The sequence below is a fragment of the Fistularia commersonii genome, chromosome 1 (genome assembly GCF_037954325.1).
Source record: "Fistularia commersonii isolate RoL2024-O1a breed Wild chromosome 1, RoL_Fcom_v1.0, whole genome shotgun sequence".
Classification (NCBI taxonomy): domain Eukaryota; kingdom Metazoa; phylum Chordata; class Actinopteri; order Syngnathiformes; family Fistulariidae; genus Fistularia; species Fistularia commersonii.
The window spans coordinates 18,949,470-18,974,519 of NC_141284.1; the positions used below are offsets into that span (position 1 = coordinate 18,949,470).

The 25,050-nt window shown below is 40.5% G+C and overlaps 1 protein-coding gene across 8 annotated transcripts in view; it reads right to left on the reverse strand.

Moving 5' to 3' along the window:
* LOC147237688 (dedicator of cytokinesis protein 3-like) overlaps positions 1-25,050 on the reverse strand; it is a 59,980-nt gene that overhangs the window by 32,140 nt on the left and 2,790 nt on the right. For 5 of the 8 annotated variants that reach the window (XR_015106611.1, XM_086152549.1, XM_086152532.1 and 2 more), the window contains exons 2-9: positions 8,696-8,779; positions 7,478-7,518; positions 5,701-5,756; positions 4,275-4,371; positions 2,747-2,895; positions 2,547-2,631; positions 2,300-2,341; positions 2,075-2,229 (exon numbers count right to left, since the gene is read on the reverse strand). Coding sequence is in view for 7 of the 8 variants with exons in the window: in XM_086152549.1 (XP_086008675.1) it covers positions 2,075-2,229; positions 2,300-2,341; positions 2,547-2,631; positions 2,747-2,895; positions 4,275-4,371; positions 5,701-5,756; positions 7,478-7,518; positions 8,696-8,779 (709 nt within the window). In the remaining variant the exon portion in view is untranslated. Of the gene's footprint in view, positions 1-2,074; positions 2,230-2,299; positions 2,342-2,546; positions 2,652-2,689; positions 2,896-4,274; positions 4,372-5,700; positions 5,757-7,477; positions 7,519-8,695; positions 8,780-25,050 lie in introns of those variants that run through there. The other 3 variants (XM_086152541.1, XM_086152567.1, XM_086152559.1) reach the window with 3 other exon arrangements.

Consider the following 25,050-nt stretch of genomic DNA (forward strand, 5'->3'; position numbering starts at 1 on the left):
AGAATAGTAATTTTAATCATCTGGCGAAAAACATTTCTACAGGCAATGAGGGAAGGAAAAGGGAACAAAGGACAAACAAGAAAATGCTAAAATTATGTGGCTACCCTGATCTGTTCTATGACAGGACTGAAAAAAAAAACACTGAAAAAAGGAGCAACACACCAGCACGGTACATACCATACAGGTATGTTTCAGGTATTTCAGACCTATACATCGGGTATACTAAGCAATTGCTGCACACAAACTGCTGAGCCAAGGACTCAGTTGCTCATTAAATGTTACATCATAAAGAAAGGGGCCATTTTCCGAGGTAAAACATTTGAAATAATTGGCCAGATGGACAGATGGTCTAGCAGAGGGGTTAAGGAGGCCATGTATGTCAAACCGGAAAGACCGTCAATTAACAGAGGGGGCAGACGTTGATACAACTTTCAGCCACTAACGGTGTGGTCCTCAGATCAGTCCTTGGACAGATTAACACCTGCTTACCCTCTGAGACCTGCAGTATGACTCCAAGTCATGAGGACTGGGAGTGCAAATTACTCAAATCTGACCTTACTGACATTCCACGTTCCATGAGCCAGATTCTGCAGCCAAGGATTGGACCCCCAAGGTCCCTGCTATGGCTACCGCCCAACAAACTCTACACCCAACCCCCTTTGGCCTTCCTGTGGGTTGTTCCTTCGGGCTGTGCCTGGCCAAGCCCGATGGGTGAGGGCCTGGCCACCAGGTGCTTGCCACCGGGGCCATCCCCGGGTCTGGCTCCGGGGATGGCCCCTGTGACCCACGTCAAGGCAAGGGAAAACTGGATCTAATGATTGTCTTCTTCATGATAGCCTCATTTGGGTATGGGGTACCAAACCCCGCCATACGGGCTGTTCGGTCCCTGTATGATCGGTGTCGGAGTTTGGTCCGCATTGCCGGTTGTAAGTCGGACCCGTTTCCGGTGAGGGTTGGACTCAGCCAGGGCTGCCCTTTGTCAACGATTCTGTTCACAACTTTTATGGACAGAATTTTGTCGAGGGGATCCAGTTTGGTCGCAGCAGGATCGAGTATCTTCTTTTTGCAGATGATGTGGTTCTGTTGGCTTCATCAGGCCTCCAGCTCTAACTGGAACGGTTCACAGCCGAGTGTGATGCGGCTGGGATGAGGATCGGCACCTCCAAATCCAAAACCATAGTGCTCAACCGGAAACGGGGGGAATGCCCACTCCAGGGCAAGGAAGAGGTCCTGCCCCAAGTGGAGGAGTTCAAGTATCTCGGGGTCTTGTTCACAAATGAGGGAAGGATGGAGCAGGAGATCAAGAGGCAGATTGGTCTAGTGTCTGCAGGGATACGGACTCTGTACAAGTCTGTTGTGGTGAAAAGAGAGCTGAGCCAGAAGGCAAAGCTCTTAATTTACTGGTCGATCTACGTTCCCACCTTCACCTATGGTCACGAGCTGTGGGTAGTGACCGAAAAAACAAGATCCCACATACAAGAGGCCCAAATGAGTTTTCTCCACAGGGTGGCCGGACTCCCCCTTAGAGATAGGGTGAGAAGTTTGGTCACCCGAGGGGAGCATGGAGTAGAGCCGCTGCTCCTCCACATAGAGAGGAGGCTCTGGCCTCTGGTCAGGATGCCTCTTGGATGCCTCCCAGGGGAGGTATTCTGGGCATGTCCATTTGGGAAGACACCATGGGGAAGACCCAGGACATGCTGGAGAGACTGTCTCCAGGCTGGCCTGGGAATGCATCGGGGTCCCCCCAGAGGAGCTGGATCATGTGGCGGGGGAGAGGGGCCTCACTGGTCCAGCTGCTCCCGCTACTCCACTCTGGATAAGCGATAGATGGATGGATGGATGGCCCTATTTAACCCCACTCAGGTAACCGAAGGGGCTTTACTCTAAACACTAGAAAAGTCCAGCGTCAACCTGCAGCCTGCTTCTCAGGGTTTATATACCAAACCAAAATCTAGGATGAGCGGTAAAAGATCAGGTCTGTCAGGAATTAACAAAGTCGAGCAGTCAAAATAAGATTCATCGATGAGCACTCTGTCTGTGTGTGTGTGTGCGTGTGTGTGTGTGCGTGTGTTACCTGATGCACCGCCCCTCCCTCAGATCATACAGGAAGAAGAACATGTCCGCGTCTTCTCCAATGCTGTTGTACGTGAAACTCTTCAGGTTGACTAGCAGGTGGTGAGGGACAGGGATTCGGCTCAGATCAGTGTGACGCTGATGGCTGCCGTCGTTCTGAAAATGTTCCGATACAAGTTATTCAAATTTGCTTCCACAGTAGGTTAATCGGTGCAGGGTGTTTTACCTGAGATGTGCTTTGCTGGACACTGTGTCTGCTGGAAAGATGCTGTAAGAGAGAGAACATACACATTTTCAAAATCTCTGTCTATCTCATTTCTAATTTGAAAGGTCAGTTGCCACGTTCAGTTATTTTTTTAACTGGTCTTTTCACCACAACATGAAAAGAAACTATAAATTATTAGCTACAAATGAATTTTACATTTCAGCATTGTCTTGTGTTTTAAACTTATTTCCATCTCTTGACTCCTCACCATCTTATAGAGGTCTGAGACACTGATCTGGTCCTCATCCACCATCTCAAACTCCTTTCTGGGCACAAGGTCAAGACCCAGGTGTCTATTAGACAGAGCGATGATCTTTAATGAACAGAAAAACCATCTCCATAAACAAACACCTGCTCCAATAGTGTGACGTCACCAGCATCTGTGTTTCTGTCTGTGTGTATTCTCACTCATTGCCCCAGTCTAGCCTGATGGCCACGTGTCTCTTCACTTCTCGGCTTTGGTCTTGTGTCAGGTGGCATGAAAGAAGCTGTCGCCGCAGGTCGATTAGCTCCATCATTACGTGACGGACCTTGTAGAATAGATCCACCTTGTGTTTCTGAAAAGGGAGAAGGAGGCTCAGATTTCCAAAATGCAAACGGACCAATGATTAAATCAGCTAAGGGGCATCAGCTTGCTGAGACAAAGGCAGACGGAAACCGAAGGTTTCTATTGGAGCGGACCGTTTTATTTCCAGCAAATACTCCATTACTGTCCATACTGTTGGGATAAAATGACACAGCAGAGTCAACACTTGCCCCAACGTTCTGAAAGATGTAGACTTTGTCTCATTTAATGAGGGAAACTCATTCTTAGCCCTCAGAATAAGTGTGACAGAAAAGTACTGTGAGTGTTGGGTAAATTTCAGCACATTTAATCTAAAAAAGGCATTGCTTCTTGCCTGTGAAATGTTTAATAGCATTTCGCCATCTTATCTGAAGCCAGATGTTCCTGGGTGTACCATTTGCTCCCAGGGCATGAGTCTATTGGAAATCCCCATAGTCTGCAAAAAGACACTGGCAAAAGAACCTTTTCTTTTTCTGGATGCTTCTAACGCTCACTATGGGATAGGTGGAATAAATAACTCGAATCTGTGTCTTTGTTCATTCGTGTCCTACCCTTGACCCCTTCTCACTCAAAAAGCACTTTGATGAAAAGTACTCTATAAATATATTTATAATCATCATTATCAAAATCAGTCTAACAAAATGGAGCATTGCTGATATGCAGGGCATTTACTTTCAGTGGGCTAAAAGATTTAACAGTGTTTTCGCACTAATCAAAGTCACGCATTACTGGAGACACAAACTGGCGCCTGGTCACAGAGTCCAGGTGTCACGAATCTTTGATTTAAAATCTACAAATCTGCCATCAGGAAACCATTAAACAATGTTCACACATCTACAAACAACACTGACGTATGAAATAGCTGCCGTACATCTTCGTTCTCTGTCATTCGTGGTTTTTATACCGACCGATCACTCTTGAAATCAATGTGCCCCATTTATCTATTGTGTTACATATTTTAGATTTAAAGGTTGGATCAACCTACTTATTCTTTAGTGATCATATCATTTTCAAATGGAAAATGGGGCAGGAGTTCATTGACTGCCTGTCAAAGCAACTTTCGTGACTAGATGATGTTGAATGTGAAAATAACTTCAAACCATAAAATTTACCTCGACTTGAAATAGAAAGTGAAGAAAAAAAAACATGAACATAAAAACATTATTTAGAGAGACCAAATGTTATTCCTCTGACCTCCGCAAGAGCTACACTTTCTCTGTGTCTAAAGTTATACTTTGCATCACACGTCAACAGCCAAGTCAACTAGTTATTCACCTAGTTGGCCGATTCAAGCTGCAGACAGCACACACACACGCACGCACGCACGCAAGCACGCACACACGCACACGCACACGCACACACACATCTTACCACATAGAGATGCTTCCACAGTATGACCCATTCCTGTAGAGTGCATGTAACCTCAGCCACCAGCGCTTCTTCAAAAGGGACCACTGTCTCGTGAGGGCTGGTCATATGATAAGAGAAAATGAAAAACAAATAAGATAAACATGTTCAATGATCATGCTGTGATCCTGAATGTTGATGTCATGTTTTGAAATTACTTTCAACCTGCGCACCCAACTTATTTGCTAAATCCAACATGGAAATTGATTTTAATCTCTTCATGATAAGTTGTTTGATATTCTTGGGATTCAGTTCAAAGGTGATGCCCTGTTTTATAGTATTACAAAGGAGAAAAAAGAACAGATGACACTGGCTCAGCTTTCAGAGAGGATGACACCTCTTCTTGTTCGAAAAAAAAATAGAATGCTCCCTTATCTGGCTGTCTTTGCTCTTTCCATCTTGTCTTTCTCCAAGATGAATAATAGAGAGCTTCATGAACTGGTGTTCAGATGATGTCGCCACTTTACTTACACTTGTTTCACTCCCTTTCCCTCCATTCCTTTTTTATATCTCCTGCTGCTGTCAGGATTCTTTGTGACACATTTCTGTCAATCCTTCTGACAGACATTATTTTTCTTTCTTTCTTTCTTGAGCTTCAACACAATCACTCATGCCCCTGTTTTGAAACTGGTCGTTGTGATGTGTAAGTTGTACATTTTTCCCTCTGAAGCAGTAAATGACTTCATTATCCTGCAACTTATCCAGGGCTGATTTGCGTTGGCAGTAGACTGTGGAGGTCAGCCACGACATCCCAGCCCAAGCAAAGCAATCTAGCTTTGCTTACAGGACCCAAAGGCAATACCAGGGCAGATGGCATGAAAAAGTCTCTCCAGGCAAATCTGGGTCAACTGTGGGGCCTCATACCTAGTGGACATGCCCACCACAATTGGGAGGGGCCCAGGAGGCATCCTTGCCAGATGTCTGAACAGCCCCAACTGACTCCCCTGGAAAAGAGCAGTGACTGTACTCAGTTTCCCCTGGATGTCAAATTCCTGACCCTGTTTCCGTGACTAAGTTCAGTCACCTTACACAGGAGTCATTTCAGCTCCTTGTATTTGAGACCTTGTTCCTTCAGTCAGGCTCCAGAGTTCATGATCACGGGGGAGAGTTGGGATGTTGATGAAACATAACACTGAGCGTTGCTTTCTGGCTCAGCTCCTACTTATATACCCCTAAAACTGACCAATGCAATGCTTGTATTATTGCAGGCACCCAGCAATCCTTGAGGTCAAGCTATAGCTCTGGTTTTCCCTATTGGAGCCAATGGTTGCCATAAATATTTCTCTCAGATCAGTTCCATGAAATATGTCGAACTTGGTTTGGAAACTTAGCAGTTTCATGTAGACTATGCGCGTTCTTGTTTCGTGAAGGAGGAAATGAAGAAACCTACCCTTTGCTGGTGACGGCAGCCTTCTTTAATTGGATGTAGCAGGCTGGAAAAATTCCCTGCAGATACACAAGAAACACAAATTATCTACTTGTGAAAGCTAAAGACTGTGAAAAGGTTCTGAGGCCTTCTGTTATTTATCTGACCAAGACAGGTGGAACCTCAACCAAAGTACAGAATCCAGTGGTAATATCCCAAAATACACTGGCATTCCAGGTTGCACACAATGAACACGATGTAAGGCAAACACATGAACCATCAACTCTACAAGATGACAGAATGAGTCTTTAGCTATTCTCACACTCCAACTTTTATACAACAAATTTGAACCAGATGGTTTCCTTGATCCAATCACAATACACCTATCTTTAACATTTTGTTGACCTTTTTTTTATTTCCTACATCCCCTTTGTACATGTCCAAACCATCTCAGTCTAGTCTCTGACTTCATCTCCAAAAAATCGAACGCATGCTGTCCTTCTGATCAACACATTCCTAATCCTACCCATCCTCATCACTCCCAAAGAGAACCTTAGCATCTTTGTCTCTACTACCTTCAGCTTTGATTCCTATCTCCTCCTCAGTACCACAGCCTTTAAACCATGCAGCATCGCTGGTCTCACCACCATTTTCTACAGTTTTCCTTTCATTCTGGTAGACACCCTTTCATCACAAATTAGCCCTGACACTTTTCTTCACCAGTTCCAACTCGCTTGGACAAGTTTCTAACCTCCAACCATAATAAAATTCTCCTACCTCTCATGAAATGAACATATATTCCCATAGAATAAAGGTTCAGAGATGTCAGAGAAAAAGTTTCCAATACAGTACCGTAGTTCCTGTCTTGGTACCCTGTCATATTCTTTTTTGATATCAACAAATGCATAATGCTGCTCCCTCTGACTTTCTGTGTACTTCATATGAAGGCAGTGGCAAGATTGAATTTTGCCATGCAAAGTGAAATGTTTTCAGTGTTACAAACAAGGAGAATATATGCATGACAGAACCGGCTTTTATAGCCAATACACTCTTCTTCCCTCATTCCCGTCAGAATGATGGGTAGGTGAACTTTGCTCTACTATTTTTCATGCAGAATGAGGGAGGGCGTTCGTTGCAGGAACCCAGTAAGTATGAAAGTCCCCCCTGCAGACAGGCAATAACCAATTCATCAAACAAAAATAAATAAATCAAGATTTAACTTCAGTAGCCTACAATAAAAACGAATGTAGTTTTGATAATTGTTTCTGTCAGAAAATAGAGCCATAACTTTACACTAACTCTGATTTCCAGCAGATCAGATGCCTTACAATGGGCACTTGGGAAATGCTTGTGCAAAACTACATTCAGTTGAAGAAATGTCTCTGGAAACCTAGCTAGGTATTTATCAGATATTTCAGTCTCTGTCAGTCTCTGTCATTCATTGGGAGGACCAGCCCAAAGCATCAGACAAAAATAGCTCTCTATACAATTGTTGTATTTTGATGTTCTATTTAAATTTTAAGATAATGATAATTTCAGACAAAAACTTCAGAACAATCCGTGGTCATTCTACAAGGAAACTCGGCGATCTCAAATCCTAATTGTGTCTGAGGCACCAAAAAATCTCCCCCATGTGTAACTGATGTAAACATCAGTGATTTTAGACAAGTCCCTTCTGTATGTGATTACCATCCCACATTGTTTGCCAGTGAAACAGAGAGGAGAGAAGGGATAAAGTGAGGATACAAACACTTTTCTTTAAAAGCATGAAGGGATCACAATAGGAAGATAAAGTTATCACCTTAACCTTGGGCCTCCTGGTCGAAAAACCTCGGAACCATCCTATAACAAAAAAAAAAAACACAGAGACGCATGAAAAACCTTGTGATTTCAACGAGCTGCATCCTTTAACACAAAACTAAAGTGACTCTTACTTTCCCAACATCAGAGTCATTTTAGGTCTGCAACTTTTGGAATGTAATAGAATCCAGAACCTTATAAACTCTAATCTCACCATAATATGGTCCTTCATCAATACAATCTTCAGTGAACCTACAGCGTTTTGGGGGGCCATGGAAGAAATCCAGGGAACCAAAGCACAGTAAAATATGAAGTCCCCCCAAAGAAGGCACCATTACACTGTGACTTGAGCATTCGAATAACTGCACCACCATAGTCCCGGGCATTTGAACATCAAATTATTTTAATCAAGTTTTATACCCAGCAATTGCTTTTTCAACATGTAGCATTTGCCGGACATATTTCAGTTGCAGATAGATTAAAAAGAAAAACAATAAAGTTACATCAATAATTCTGTCTAGCTAACCTGCAGAACCTAAATGCAAAATACAAGCTATTAGATGATGCAATCCATGTCATAGCATCACATCATGCTATAACATGATATAATGTAATCATATTTTTGTAAAGTGAAATTATTAGGATAAATATTAAGGATATCAAAGAATTGTCTGGAGTCAAAAGTTAAGAATTGCATTTACATTTACAAGTTACATCAGTTGATATAAAATTTCAATCCAGTAAATCAAACACTATCATAATTTGAAAATAATTTTATTTGTATTTTGAGGAGATTAAAAACAACAAAACAAGTGAAGCTTCGCTGGCTGTTCTGGTTATGAATACTGTGGAGTGATCTCCTGTCCTGATAATAAACAAAGCTTGTTGTTTTTTCACTGTTGTGTATTTCATCTTTAGAGAATGTTACACTGAGGTTTCCTGCAAGTTGGCTCATTTCACACAGTAACATATCTTGAGCAACAATGAGTGAATGGATCTGTGCCTTTGCACTCCACCAGTGTAGTCTGACAGGCACGGCTTGATCCCATCTCATTAGGATCTTTGCTGACATTAGCTAAGATGCAGTTTTGTACTTTTGTGCCTGAAGATGGCATTTCATTCATGAGCCACTTTATCATTGTGATGTATTCACACAACTCTGGTTTCTTTCAACCTCAGAACCTTTGACGACTTCAGGCACTGACTGAATTCTTTTTACCTTCACATTTCTCCAAGATCTGGACGGTCTCGCCAAGCTCCAGCACCAAACCATGTGCCACGGAGCCCCGGAAGCTACAGATCACTGTGGACACACAGACAGAATGTCAAACAAATTCATTTTTTAATTTATTGGGATCATCACAATCTCCTCATTCAACCAAATACATGGATACAAACAAAATAAGAAGGAGACACAAATAAACTCTGCAGGTTTGTGACACTGGGAGGATCCATTGCTTTGAGACAAGGAACAGAGGTAAACAAAATGAATAGGAGGGAAGAAAAATTTCCTTTTATCATGCTGACCACATGTTCAAATCATATGAACATGATAAAAAGAGACATATCTGAAAATGTAAGTTATCTTGAAGTACAAGAAAAACAGCTGCAGTACAGAAGTAAAAACTTGCAAAGCTGCATACAAAAAAAAACGGTTCAAGTGACAGTCCAAGGGGAGGACACGATAATGATGTGCTTGAGTGCTCATGTTTTATTTATCATCAGTTCCGCCTGAACTCATTTAGTGCAGCGTCACATCGGTGGCAAAGTAGAGGAAGGTCCCTGGAGAAGAGCACTGTGAAGAGTGTGTGTACGCGGGAGAGGGAGAGTGATAGGGGGAGAGAGAGAGGAGAGAATAAGTTTGAGTAGTAGACCCAAGCCGTTCCTTGTCAATCACCTTTGAGCCAGCGGGTTAATGTGTGCTTTAACAAGGAATGGTTTGGGTTTTTCTTTCTGTGCATATATGATGATTCAATGGGATTTATCTTTGTCAGAAATATTTTAAACACATCTCACTCCAGCAGATGGACAGTATGTGTGTTTCTCTCTGTAAGGCGTCTTCTCAATACAGCTGGGAGAACAAGTATTTGATACACTGCTGATTTTTCAGCCTTTCCCACTTACAAAGCATGTAGAGGCTTTAAGAAGCCTTACTGTTCTTCACTCATTACCTGTATTAACTGCACCAGTTTGAACTTGACACCTGTATAAAAGACACCGCTTCACACACTCAATCAAACAAGCTCCAACCTCTCCACAATGGTCAAGACCAGACAGCTGTGTAAGGACATCAGAGATGAAATTGTAGACCTGTACAAGGCTGGGATGGGCTTCAAGACAAAAGTCAAGAAGGCAACAACTAATGGCTCAATCATTAGAAAATGGAAGAAGTTCAAGATGACGGTCAATCTCCCTCGATCCGGGGCTTCATGCAAGATCTCACCTTGAGGGGCATCAATGATCATGAGGAAGGTGAGGTATCAGCCTAGAACTACACAGCTGGACCTGGTCAATGACCTGAAGAGAGCTGGGAACACAGTCTCAAAGAAAACCATTAATAACACACTGCACCGTCATGAATTAAAATCCTGTAGCGCACGCAAGGTCCCCCTGCTCAGGCCAGCACATGTCTTGGCTCGTCTGAAGTTTGCCAGTGACCATCTGGATGATGCAGAGGAGGAATGGAAGAAGGCCATGTGATCTGATGAGACAAAAATTGAGCTTTTTGGTCTAAACACCACTCGCTGTGTTTGGAGGAAGAAGAGAAATGAGTACAATCCCAAGAACACCATCCCAACCGTGAAGCATGGAGGTGAAAGTCTTTAGGGATTTTCTGCAAAGGGGACAGGACGACTGCACCGTATTGAGGAGAGGATGGATGGGGCCATGTATCGCAAGATCTCGGCCAACAATCTCCATCTCTCAGTCAGAGCCTTGAAGAGGGGTCGTGGCTCAGTCTTCTAGCATAACAACGACCCAAAACACACAGCCAGGGCAACTAAGGACTGGCTCCATAAGAAGCATCTCAAGGTCCTAGAGTGGCCAAGCCAGTCTCCAGACCTGAACCCAATAGAAAATCGCTGAAAGTCCATATTGCCCAGTGACTACCCTGAAAACTTGAAGGATCTGGAGAGAACTGTATGAGGGAGTGGGCCAAAATCCCTGCTGCAGTGTGTGCAAGCCTGGTCAAGAACTACAGGAAACGTCTGATCTCTGTAATTGCTAACAAAGTTTTCTATACCAAATATGAAGTTCTTTTTTTCTAATTTAATCTAAGTGGAGAAAAGCTGAAAAATTAGCAGTGTATCAAATATTTGTTCTCCTCACTGTGTATTTGCAACACAAATGACAAAATGAGGTTGTGTATGTGTGAGAAAGTAAATAAAACAACTTGAGTGAAAACTGTGAGACGGCTATCTTCACTTGTAAATTTGTGCTCGCAGCATCTAATGCCATAACAAGTTGTCCTGAGCTGTTATTTTTCAACCACTGTGTACCATGGGCATTGTCTGATTGCACTTACAGTAATTGGTTCAAAAAAATTATTCAGCAACTGCAGCAACAAATGCATCAGTGAGTTATTTTTTCAAGAGTCTGTACCAGCAATGTAGTGACAGGCAGAGAAATTAAATTCCAGGGCTATATTAAGCTACAGAGTGTAATTTTGTAACACTTCTGTTAGGCTGTGTACCGGGGAGCTGGATTGTTCTCATCCAAAAAAGTGCTGTGCCTCAAAAAAAGGTTGACAGTACTTGGGAGACACTGTGAGTAACCTGAAGTAGTAGGTCAACCTCACAAAGACAACGCTTTTTCAGTCTTGAAGATTTAACAGGCAGTAAAGGGTTTTTTCATAGAGAATCTGATTGTTCATGATAAAATACAAACACATTGAACAAACGGAATGCAATAACTTTAAGGAATCAATACAGGAGAAGCATCTTTTTTCCAGGTGCTCTTCAAATGCTTTCTATTTCTTCTTTTTACAGTGTGACCTGTGTGTGGTTGCAAACCAATTGTTGATGCACTGAACAGCCTCTGTTCTACCATGTCCTTTGAGCTAGTTTGAATTTTTAGAATTTGATGTTGTCAATTAGCACATATTTTCATCTCTGAACAATACATAACTACTTATTTGACCCTTAATCAAATACATGTTTTTATCTCTACGCTAACATTGATGTATCCACACAAGTACCACACAGTTTTGCTTTCTGAACAGGTCGGCTTTATTTACGATACACAAGATCAGACTCAAGTACAACAGAAGCAAGAACACCTAACACACCTCCCTTAAGGATCATTGCACTAAGGATCACTGACTCTCTGTCAATGGGACATTGGGCCAATGTCCTATTAAACTGCCCCACCAAGCCAATCTCTTGGGGTGAGGCGGGGTCATGGGCAACAGCACCATGGACCAGCACCTGATGTCACAGACTACAGGGCAGCTCCCTGTACATATCCTGCTCACACCTGAGCCCTCAATCTTGGCCCTGAGTGGTTGCAGGAACCGGCCCCTTTGGAGCTCACTGGCACGGGCTGGCCTTTTTTTTTTTAATTAAAAAAAAAACATCTCTGCAGTACCTTAACCAAAGCTGCATAGTCTCTCCTCACCTATTGGCAAAGCAGAAGCAGGAATGCAGCTGCTGCATCATCACACAGCCATAGAGCTGAAATTGAGAGCTTTGTTTTCCTCACACCAGCTAGCATCAGAAGCTAACAGCTCGAATTAAGCTTTAAGCACGCCTTATGATGTCTTGCCATTAAACCTATGTCTGCATATTTAGCATATCCGCTCTACCTCGACAATTTGTATTCCTGACCAAAAATATAATGACGCAACAAACCATACAACCACAGTTACCCCCACTATCACTCCAGGGAATCTCAATTCTGAATAGAAAATTCAGCTACTCCTTTATCAGGAAATGTTTTACAGTATACGTATTCCCTGGACATCAAACCAAAAATAATGTTTTAAATAAACGTGATAAGGAATTGATAGCCATGCTGCAAACTATGTATCTGACTCTACCCATACCCCCCCAAGGCAAAAGAGACCCACTTCAAAATTATGAATAACATCTACCCATCTGAGGAATTATTGAGGGTACGCTTTAATATTGAAGGTAATATTTGTACCTTTTGAGAAGACAACATTGAAACCACAGATCATATGTTTTTCTCATGTGACAAAGTACAGGGCATTTGGGCGAAAACTCAAGAATGGGTTAAAGACTGAGTCTGTTGTGCAGGTTTCAGAGAGGAGGATGCTGATAAAGCTCCTCAGCATCATGGACAATGTTCATCACCGCCTAGATGCCACACTGATGTCCTGTCAGAGTTCTTTCAGCCGTAGACTGATACCACCGAGGAGCTCCACTGAACGCCACAGGAGGTCTTTCCTTCCTGACGCTATCAGACTTTTTAATTCCTCTCCCTTCAGTCGCAGGGAATCTTAAATCTTAAACCTCAAAAAAAAAAAAACCTCACCCACTTATTGTAAATTGTAATAATTTATCTGTATATATGTCCATAACTGTGCAATTTTTCATAACAGCTACATGTACAATACTTTTTCATACTCTTGTTCATACTCTTTCACTTGGTACTTAAGCCCTTAAGACACTTTATAGTTTTTCACTTGTTACTTATGACACTTTATAGTTAATTTGTATTTCTTATTCTCCCCCTTTTTTTTCCTTTTTTTTCACTGTTCATACAATTTTCTACTATTATTTATTATTGTTATATTTTTCTTGGAACTCTGGCACAAGAATTTCCTTCGAGATGAATAAAGTTGTTCTTATTCTTATTCTTATTCTTATTCTTAAGACAAATTTCCATCGTCACCAGTTTCCTTCTCAAGAGATATAACATTTGGTTTACTTTTAAGCAACAGAGAGGAAGAGAGGAACTCTGAGTCAATGTTATTTTATGCCTGGCCAAGTTCTTCATTCACAAAAAAAGAATGCAAAAGTGTTCCCCTAATTTTACGTTCTTTATGAACAATTTTGAATTATATAAAAAAATCTTTAAAACTTATGGAAAAAACAAAAAATATAAGTTTGATGTCTGAGATTCCTTGCAAAAAAACAAGTTAAATACGTGTCATATTCCCCTTGCAATTTATTTATGTTTTTGTTTTTGTTTTTTTAATAAATAAAAAAAAGCACATCCGTGTTGCATGGGGCGCCGCCATCTTTGTTTACATCTCGTGACAGTGTGTCAGCGACGTCACTACGTTCACGGCTCCAGAGCCCGTTAGCATGCCGAGCAAGACTTCGGCGTACCCAGCTTCAGCTGCAATCCACCCGGCAGCCTCTCACAAAGGGTACGAAGCAGTTTGCAGCCGTTTATCCACGCCCGCTTCCCTTTTCATTCTCCCCGTAGTTATATCCGCCAGCAGTTAGCCTCGTGTAGTAGTTAGCAGCGCTAGCTATATGTTCCCGGCGACTGCTCAAATATGACTCCCCTTATACCGGTGTAACGATGATGTAGCCACACTAGGAGGTTCGGCCTTCCGAACATGGTGGGTTTATTTAGGAGAAACAAGAGCAGGCTGAACTATAACGGACTACTGTTACGGTCTTACCACACGCCAACACACATAGGTCGGCGCTGTCGTAGAACAGCCCCGCCCCCACGCACGTATTCGAGTCTCAGCTGGAGGATCCCACAGCGTGAGCAGCGACCGCACATCCCATAAGGATCAGTACATTAATATCCCTGCAACACTGAAAAACCGCGACGGTAATCTGCAGAGGGTCCATCACAACTCCTACCGTTTCCATTACGATATCTGATTTTCAACCACAATTCACAACAAAGAATAAACTGCAGTGATCCGATCGATTGGGTCTAAATTGATATTAGTTGATCAACTTGTCGGCCAAATCTCTCTCTCTCTCTCTCACACACACACTCTCTCACACACACACACAAACACACACACACACACATTCAAGAATGCATCACTGAATTGATGCAACACTGGTTTCCTTCCTTATCCCAGCAAAATGTTTAAAATGTGTCCTTCATGTCTAGATCATAGGTGTCAAGCTCATGGCCTTTGCCTGCAAGAATGTCTCAAAAGGTCTGATTGTCTTAAAAAAAAAGTCAAACACATGCATAAACTACATTTCCTACAATTCATGCTTATGTTTCCCACAAAGTGATGACAACCCGCTATTAGATCGCAGTGGATCCTAATCAATGCCATTTCCAACAAGTGGAATTGAGAAATACAAATGATCCCTAAATGTCAAGGATGAGAAAAGTTGATGCAGATGGAAGGTTGTTTCAAGGAAGATGGGAATGCATATGTAAGATTTTAGATTTGAATAAGTAATAAGTTCAGAATTTTTAAACAAGAAGGAGTAGTTACATTCATTTTGCATTACATTTAGTTCCATTTATACTATTACCGTTACATGAGGCCCTCTGAGAGCAACCATTATGCTGACGTGGCCCTCAGTGAAAATGAGTTTGGTCTAGATAATGAATGACTGAATGAATTTTATGTAATTGATTTATGATGTTGCCTGATTTATTTTTCCAGTCTTATCAACCCACAAAATGTTTGCTGTTTAAATGTTCAAAATAGCAAAACCTAAAGATATCCGAGGAGAAAATAAAAGTTGAGTGATCAAGGAGGAAAGAGCCTCGGAGTCATCGAATGCTCTCACTTTCCTGCCATCAAGTCATGTCATCTCAGGCAGCAATTCATTAAGATGAAGAATGGCAGAGGAGATTGATCTAGTTAGCTGCGCCAGAGATCGAGATAAGTTATCAACAGAGAAGTCATATAAAAAGAAACATTACTGACGGTAAAGGTTAAAGTGAATATACTAATGTGTGGAACACATTTTGTGTCTCTTAAAAATCTAGCAACATAGATAATATAGAGTTCCTCAGGGATCCATCCTTGTGGCCAATCTCCTTGACACTTTCATAATCCCTTTCAACTGTCTCAATGCTCTGGACCCCAAGGTGACTCTTCGCAAACACCAACTGAAGTGGTTTTACTCAACTATTTAAAACAAGAGAGGGCAATTATTACTTAAAAATATCAAGTCTGGCAAAAGTGATTTCAATGAAGACTTAATAGTAAGTCACCGTATGAGCATTTACGTTTCAATAGCTCTGCCAAATATGATGTAACCAATGGGAAATGTCATCACAACTTTGTGGGGCACACACACAGAGGATGATAATCCCACATAGGCTGATCATGTGAACCGCTGAATGTTCCTCAATCTTCCAAAAAAAAGACCTGAAACATTTAAGTTTCTTTTGCTGTTAGTGGGACAAAATCTTTGAAATAAAAATTTGGGATTGAATAATTTAGTTTTGCTCTGATGATGATGATGCAGTTTGAGATGTGCAGGATTGTCATTTTGTCCAAATGCTTCAGTTCAGCTGGTCATTGTCCTAAATGATTCATCAACTGACTGGAGTCAAAGTGAAGTCTTTGTCTCCTCCATTTGGGTCAGAGTGCAGTGTCTGTTACATAAATTGTTAACAGATGCGTCCTCTTGGGGGAATGGATGTTTTATTCATCTCTTTAGAGGGAGAGAAGTGTTTTTCCCAGGGAACAAATCTCAGGAATCTAAGTGCTGTTACATAATTGCATTAATGGCATAGGCCTCAGGACCCAAAGGCAAACCTTTTTAAAATGAGCAATAATCCATACTAGCATGCTAACCTCCTCAGCATGAGTTAGTGGTGTTGCCCTTCAATCAATCATCATTCTGTTTTTGTCTTTTGTTTTTCTTACTTTCAGTATTCAGAAATTTACACATCCCCATGTTAAACTTTTGTAGCTATAACAATACTAATTGTTCATACAATTCTAGATGTGCACACAGAGAAGGCACTCCCTCAAACCGAGTAAGAAATGCATTCGGGTCAAATGTTCAAAACGCAAAATCAAATGTATGGTCAGTGATATTATTTCAAATCATTTATTCCTTCAGCGCAAATATCAACTTAAATACACCAACTTGAACATGACATATACAGACACACACATATAGATATATTCTTTCAAATACCACCATTTATAAATGAATTGTGTTCATTTATATTTAAGATGCAGTAGTTTATTTATTTGTTTTAATGTTATTGTACTTTATTAATCCCTTGTAGAAAATTCCTCACTGCATTTAACCTATCATGGATGAACCATGAGCAGTTGAAAGCCATCTAGCGAGGGCAGGGGAGCAGTTAGGGGTTCAATGTCTTGTTCCCCGACATGGAAAAGAAGCCAAAAATTACAAAATGAGAATCAAGCAAATATAGGAGTAAGGGATAACTCAAACCTCAGATCCATTTTATTTCCAAAAAAAAAAAAAACAAGCTGGTAAAATGTTTGTTTTGTATATGTCTTCTAGAAAAAGTCTGACTGGTAGAAGTGCAGACATCAGACCCCATCGGTTATCGAAATCAGTCCACGTTTGTGATTTTAAGAAACCCTAACATCCTAAAACACCCTACATCCCTCACCAGTTATCAACCAATATCAATACAAAAGTACCACGAGTGATAAGATTTTCTCAAATCATATCGAGCATTTCGGTCACCTGAAACTGTGCAACGATCAACATACTTACACAAGTCCATCTCTCTGTTACTCTATGCAAAAGTAATACTTCAATGAATTTATACAGAAATATCTTTTGAAATGGCTTAAATCATTGTACATATCTATTGAAGGCCAGTCTAAGAGTATATTTCGAACAGTCTTAATGCCATTTTTTCGCATTTTTTTTTACAATTCTTTTCTATTTAGGTTTCTGCATATGCTTCCCTGTCACGTCCATATTTGCTTTTTTTAACCCATGTGCTCATGCTTTTGCATAAGAAGAGGAACAATATTTATCCAGTAAAGTCATTTCAAATGTGTTACCACGCTTTTTATAGTACACATTAATAAAATGTTTATTTTGTAGGTTTCACTTTAAGTTCATGAATTATATTATATTCCCGTTCTCATCTTCTTTGAAAGAAGTGTATCATCTGCTTCATGCAAATGTGGTGGGGTGGGGCCCTAAGGCATCTGTTAAACTGACTTAATCAGATAAACTTACTGACCTGGATAAAGTGTGTAAGTGTGTGAGTGCAAGGATAAGATAAAACAAGTGAAATATTCAAGCTGTCTTTTACAGCAATGAAACATGCAATATTTTTCCCCTGAATCTTTATTTTTACTGAAGCTGCTGATTATTTTAAACAGGTAAATGGATGATCACGGTTGAAAAAAAGATAAGATGATGAAATGAGGAGCAAAGCAGAGAGACGGCGCTGTGTTGATGTCACCTTCTGTGTGTCATGTGAGTTGTGCTGTCCTTATCCCAACTCCAATATTAAAGATGTCTCGCCTCTGGGAGAATCTGGTCTAGATGGATGGGAATTTTTCTGGCGTCAGTGATTGCTTTGAGCACTGATCTGAAAAGGAGGTGGAGGATTTACTTTTCCCTTTGACAAGCCTTCCTATCTACTAAAACTACATCTACGGTTAGGTTCAGTTGATTCCCCATCATCTCCTCTGGGAAGACCGATATCACAATGGCAGTTAGGAGATGAAGACACCACCCATGGGCTGCACTCAACAAGCAAATATATGGAGATACTTTACAAAGACCCTGCAGTTAGAAACATATACAGTAAGTGGGAAGAAGGCCTAACCTAGCAAGGAGTCCTAAGGAATGTTGATAAATCTAGCAAAACAGCAATTTACTCTAAAGTACTGTATTAACGATATATGTATTTATGAATAGTCTACTGCATTGTACAGTAAAATGTAAAGAGGAAAAAGAAGGTAAATTCTAAGATAAGATAAACATTATTGATCCCCATAGGGGAAATTCTTTAGTCACAGCAGCGTAATGCTTAGTGTCAAAAAAATATTATATACATATAATAATATAAATAGAGAGACAGAAGACAGAAAATAGCAAAGACATCCATGAATAAATAGACAGCAGGGAGAACAACAACAGTAACAACATCAGGGATAAGAATGGAACAGTAAGCGTGAAAAAGAGACAACCAAAACTAAAAGACAATATAAATAGAGTGACAATAGCGATCACAAGAATAAAATAGATAAAACAGAGAAGGCAGGATGCGTGTGGGCTGGGACCAACAAGGATAAAAAAAGACAGCAGTTTGGACATGCAGGTGAATTGGTGAGGTAGTGAGGTTGTGGTAGCCTATATCTATTCTTAGCCTCATCTTCTGTGGTTGTCAGAAGATGAGGGCTTTGAAATGTTGTTGTATGTTTATCGACGTCGTAGGATCGTAACATCGTAAGTCCAACCTTCGTTAGCCGGGAATCTTTTGGAGCTGACAGCTCCTTGACACAGACCGCTGGCACACAGTTCTGCCTGTGGTTAAAAACATGGCTTTGCTTGCCTTTACAGCAGTTTTTTCAGGGAAACCTCATCAAATTGTCACCAAAGTAGCCAACAGGAACAATAGGCCTTTCAGGAAGTCTGGACTCATAAAGTCCATCAGCCAGGCTGCCTGCCCCAGAAACTCACTTTGCTGTCCCTTCAGGCAAAGAATGGGACAAACTCCAGAATTTGCCCCCTGTCATGAATTGGACTTTAATCAACCTGATGAGCAGCATGTCCACACTGTTACACGTATTATGGCCTGCAGAGTATCAGAGGTCTGCTCCTGTAACCCCTGAGAGTAACTGCCATCCTTCTTACAGTCTTCCTCATATCTGTGTGCATTTCAAATTATTCGTTAATATGACTTGTTTTTGTTTAAGAAATGACTGTTTTTTTTTAACCAATTGTATCAACACATTCATGCAACGCACACAGACACACAACCATTTACATACTTCTATAAAAAAAGACTACAGTGTTTATTTTGTCAAACTGTATCTCATCTGATCTGAACTCTAATATGTCAATTTTGTGTTTGTGTTTATGTGTCTGCGGCTGAGTGGTACAACCAGTGAAGTCCATCCAGATGGCAGCTTCCAGAAAGTGGACCACTGGGTCAATCCTCCATTATACAGGATTAAGAACACACTAATCACTTTTTAGACGAGCACTGTGTGTGATTACTAGTGTGTGCGTGTGTGTATGAGAGTGCATGCGTCTAATCTTAGATCCGCTGTGTCTCCATGGCAATGATCAATGGCTGTCAAAAAGAGATCTTTGTCATTTGTCATTGACATTCCTTTATACCAGTCACATTTCAGTCAACTCCGTATTGATCATGGTTCCCAATGCATATATTTCAATTGGCTAGCTGATATCTCCGAGGTCAGAAGAGGTCTTTTTTTCTGCAATCCTAGGAAAATTTGGTTATAAAACTCCAATCAAATATCAGTTTCTCGTCTCCTGTGGGTTTATCACTGAACAGTTCTCACACGAGAGGCTCTTAGGTTGGAAAACTCTCTTTTGAAATCAATGTTATTCTTAACAATATAACAGATGGGATCATTAAGCTGAAAGATAAATTAAATATCTAATCAGTTAAAACTATAAACCTGAAACAAGAAAAAACTGCAGTCAAAGATGTCATGCAGTATTCTAGTCTAGAGTTTTTAAGAAGCCATTTCTCAATGTATATTCATGCATTCTATTCTATTTGCACTATTTTATATTATTTCTAAGTCAGTTGATTTGTCTCTAGCAGAATTCCACGGTTTTGTTTGTCAGAAGAGTCAATTGAGACGTTTAAACGTTTGGTTTTAAGACCAATAATGCTTTTGTACCCAGTAACCATGAGGTTTATGGTCTGAGACAGTTCCTGATGGTTGAACAAAGAATGTCATTCCAAAATGTAGCTGATAATAGTTAACGATTGTGCTAAAATATAGGTGCACACACACACACGCATTAAAGTCTTAATTGGGTTAATGGAAATGTCCATCAGTCCTTCAAACAGAATTAGGAAGATCGGTGGGGGAAGCGAGAGTTTCAGATAGAGAATATTTCAGATATTAAAAGGAACCGTTTTTCAAAAAGCTAAATCATTACCAACGGGAGCGGGAACAAATCAAACCATTTTGAACAGGTGAGTGCACTCCACTGAATGCGGAATTGTGATGCCCAGCCTAAGCAGACCAGCTGGTCCCATCCAAGTCTGAACTGAACAATAGCAGATGATATTTAGTCTGACATTCCTTTGATGGAAACCAGTAAATAAGCGAATGGCGAAAGTATTAAACGTAGATCTAATGTAAAGTTTATTCCCTCCTACCTTCTCACAGCATGACGGATTCATGTTATGATTCCAACGGGGGGCCTTTTTCTTTTTCGTCTAGAACAGTGGTTCTTAACCTGGGTTTGATTAAACCCAAGGGATTCGGTGAGTCAGTCTCAGGGGTATGGCGGAGGTCAAGACACACACACAAGACACACACCCAACTCATATAATTCGTGATGACACGCTCCGCTTGGCCATCACTGGCTGCAGGTGATAACGCTACATAGCTTGGCCTATCTGTACTACAGGGATTTTGGTGTGCTCAGTAGTCAACTTGTGACTGTCATGATGGTATGTAGTGTGATTTCTTTATTATTATTTGAATCCCATCATACTAATTACGTTGACCAAAAAAAAAAAAAGTGGTCGGACAACTATGTACAATATGGATTCACATGTATTACGCAACGTGATGGGAGTCAGCTTCCTAACTGAATGATTTCCCAATGCCAAGTTGAGCAATTCTAGCCTAGCACCGGCAAAATTAAAGGAACACTTCCTTAAGCTGCATGGAGATAGGGAATATAATATTACAACGCTTGCTGAATTCAAGGAGGGAGAGCCAGATTCGATGAAAAAGCTACTCTGCTTGTTCTCGGCTTTGTACCCGTCAACAAACCGGTCCTCACAGCATCGTACGGAGTTGCTTACCTGATCCCAAAGCAGGGCAAATCACACACCACTGGTGAAACACTCATAAAACCAATTGTGTTGAAGATGGCAAATATCATGCTGGGAAAAGTGGCTGAAATTAAGTTATCCCAAATAATCTTTCATGGGATATAGTTTCTGCAATTTGTTCAGACTGAGCTCCAGTCATGCTGGGAAGAAAGTCTGGTTTTGATGCGCCAGTCAAAGTTGATGCACCACACATCGTTACTCATTGTATTCTAAACAGGCATGCATTGGCAACAAAAACCTTGCAACCAAAACTAGCTGAAGTATTAAAAATTGTAGTGGAATGTGTGAAGTGTGTGCAAAATAGTACTCAGTAGCAATACATCTTCAGTTAGCTATGTAAATAAATGGACTCTGAATTCAAGGTACTTCTGTACAATTCTAATGTTCGGTGATTATCCCGGGGACAGCTGCTAAACCGTGTTTTTGCCATGTCTGTAGAATTAGCCCTGCTTTTGCAAGAGCACCAACATTGTCATGTAGATTGCTTCAAAAATTCTGAGCTCCCCTTAGTGTACATGGCTGATATATTTGCAGCTCTCAATCAGCAGATGCCGGGCGGTGGAGTAAACATCATCGAAACGGAAGAAAACCTTAAGGCTTTTCAAAAAAAGCTACTGTTACGGAAACGATGAATAACTTCGCAAATTTTCCCCTGCTGGATGACTGTAAGTAAAATCAAATATGTCTGGAATCGGATACCTTTCTGTACCCACGGAACTGGAGAAAGCAACTGCCACGCACCCAGATGAGCTTGCAAAGTCTCTCCATGGATATTTCCCTACAAGAGAGTCGTATCCGGCATGGGTGAGACAGACGTTTGGGTTTGGTGTTGAGACAGTGGATGTCAATGATGAGTACCTTGATTAAATCATTGAAATAAACAACTTTTCTGAACAACAACAACGCTCTCATTATTTTGGTGTCAACAAATGGTCACATACCCTGTTACTGTGAAGAAAGCCCTGGAGATTTGTTCCAACATATTTTGCGAGCAATCCTTTTCGAGGATGCTGGACTTAAAAACGAAGAACAGGAACAGACTTTGTTGTGAAAATGACATGAGAGTGGCACTTGCGAAGCCGAGCATTTCTGAACTGGTCTCTCAAAGGCAACAGCAGAAGTCACACCGATTTGAAGTAAGTACTCATTATTATGTTTTTGTTTTTGTGTGAAAATCATACTTTGCTGGTTTTGTTCTTTGAACACAGTGATGTTGATGCATAGTTCTAGATTTGCATGTTATCCCCGTGTCTGCTGGGGTTTCCTCCAGGCTCTCTGGTTTCCTTCCACCATCCAAAAACACTCAGGAGGGAAAGTGGAAAACCTCTAAGCGCACTACAAATCTGACTGTGGAATAGATGATAAAATAATTTTTGTACAGTAGTTTGATGGAAGTCCCTTAAAAAATATTTATTATCTATCATTTATCTATTATTGAAACCCTAACAAAAGGGGAATTTAAAAAAAAAGAACTCTTTGGAAACACAATCCCAGCACAAAGTATCTCTGTACCAAGCAACAGATAAGAAATCAAAAGATCAAATTTACAATAAAGCTGTTTGAGTGTAATAAAAGGATGGAATATAATTTGTAGAATGTTTCATGTATCTCTTCCTCTGAATAAAGATTGATGGGGGACTTTATGCCTTTCCGGTCTCTCCTTGTCACCAGCTCCATTTAGACAATACATGAATTTCATCCACAACAGACAACAAAGAAACTGAGGCAATGCGACACAGGTCGCACATCGTAGATCTGACATCCGAGTGGACTAATTTAAGATGCCCCTTTGGCTTCCTCAAACCTGCACGTTCCCTGGCCAAACCAATCTGACGTTCCTGCTTTTAGGACGTGAGAGTTTCAGAAGCAAACTCAAACTTTTAACAACAACTCTGGCTGCATTTACAGTGTAATCTTAAGACAAAATGTCTAGAATTACATCATAAAATATAGCACAAAGGAAAAAAAGCACTCAATTCATAACAATTAAAATTGAAAGATAATTAATACCCACAGCTGTCTTGTAGTCTTGGAAATTCTTTTTAGGTCTGGCTAAAAAGCCATTTCTTTTTAGCTTTGTTTATTTTTATTTTTTTTTGTGAGGTCGGAGTGATTTGAACCTAACAGGAAAAGATGTGATGTCCTGTTAGGTTAGCATGATGCTCACCAGAGCTCAGCCTGCAGAGGCAGGGAAAAAAAAATAACACGGCACTGGTAAACAGGGTTCTATCCTTGCACTCAAACATAGCTGTTCTTGGCCTGGGAAATACCAACAGGATGAGCAATCCTGTAACAATACAGAAAAAAGGCTACTGGTAGGTTGTTCATTTTCTTTCAAACATTCAGCAGGTTTTTACAGACATCTCTTCATCACAGCAACCACCCAGCCCACACACTTTCACCGTGATGGAGATGTGACCTCGTCTGACCATCAACAGCTGGAACTCTGATGCCCTTTAAAACCATTATGTTGATTCGCTGAGATACGGCCTGCAGGGGGGTTCGCACTCGCTCACACTCACACACACACATTCCTATTTGATGTCAAACGCAAGGCTCAAACTGACTTCAAGTGGTTTCATTACTTAACTTTTGTTTGAGCTCAGACAACGAAAGTGGTTGTGACAGGTCACTGATTGGAGCCTTAATCGTTGTCATGGTGATGGCCTACGCAGGGTACAACCCAAATAACCATGAGAATGCACACAAAGATGTTTGCACATCTTTCTTCGAAGTAACAATCCAGAATCTGGAGTTTCATATGCATACAAACCAATCCATTTTATTTGACAACTGATTGTGTTTTTTTTTGTTTTTTTTTTTAAATCACAGAAAATTCAAGTGATTCAAATTTTCTGAAAAAGAAGATATGCCAGGTAAAAAGTATTGCCTTCAAATAAGCAAGTTATCAGTGTAGTTCATATATTTTTTGCTGATTGAACAGAAAATCAGACAAAATTAACCACCTAAATAATAAGATAATTTTACTAAAGAAATACTATCACAATATACAATTCGGCAATAACTATCATTATTATGACTATTATTACAATCATACAATATGCTATTTTCTGTCTTTCACATCAAAAATCCATAATCGATATTAATTGTATAAAAATGTGGCAAAATAAGAACTTCAGATAAAGTCTAAAAATCGATTATTGGTTTAAATTATTGGTTAAATTGCTATTATTATTATAATTATTATTGCTAAAATAATACGCAATTAATTGGAGTCTACTAATATGAAAATATAAAATACATATTTCTGTTTTTTTTCTAAATCATTTGAAGTCTTTTTTCATTGCAGGTTGGTTACTGGGATGAGATTTCTTGTGTAAATCCAAATTTTTAATGAATCCAATATCTCTTTGCGCAGTTGGACAGGTCTCTCTCTATTGTTACAGCACAAAGGGCCTGGATTTCCATGCTTGTGCTTTTTTGTTCCTGCAGTGAAGCCTCTTCACCATGTCAGAACAGAGATAAGCTTCCCTGGGACACAAAACTGCTTGGCGAAACCACAGAATTCAGAGCTTATAAACACAATGATCTGAAGGCAGTCAAACAGTTTTTATTGATCAGCAGAATAGTAATGACCCACATATGTTGAATCAAACAAAAACCTTTGAAACAGGTGTAAACATAGACATGAAATAA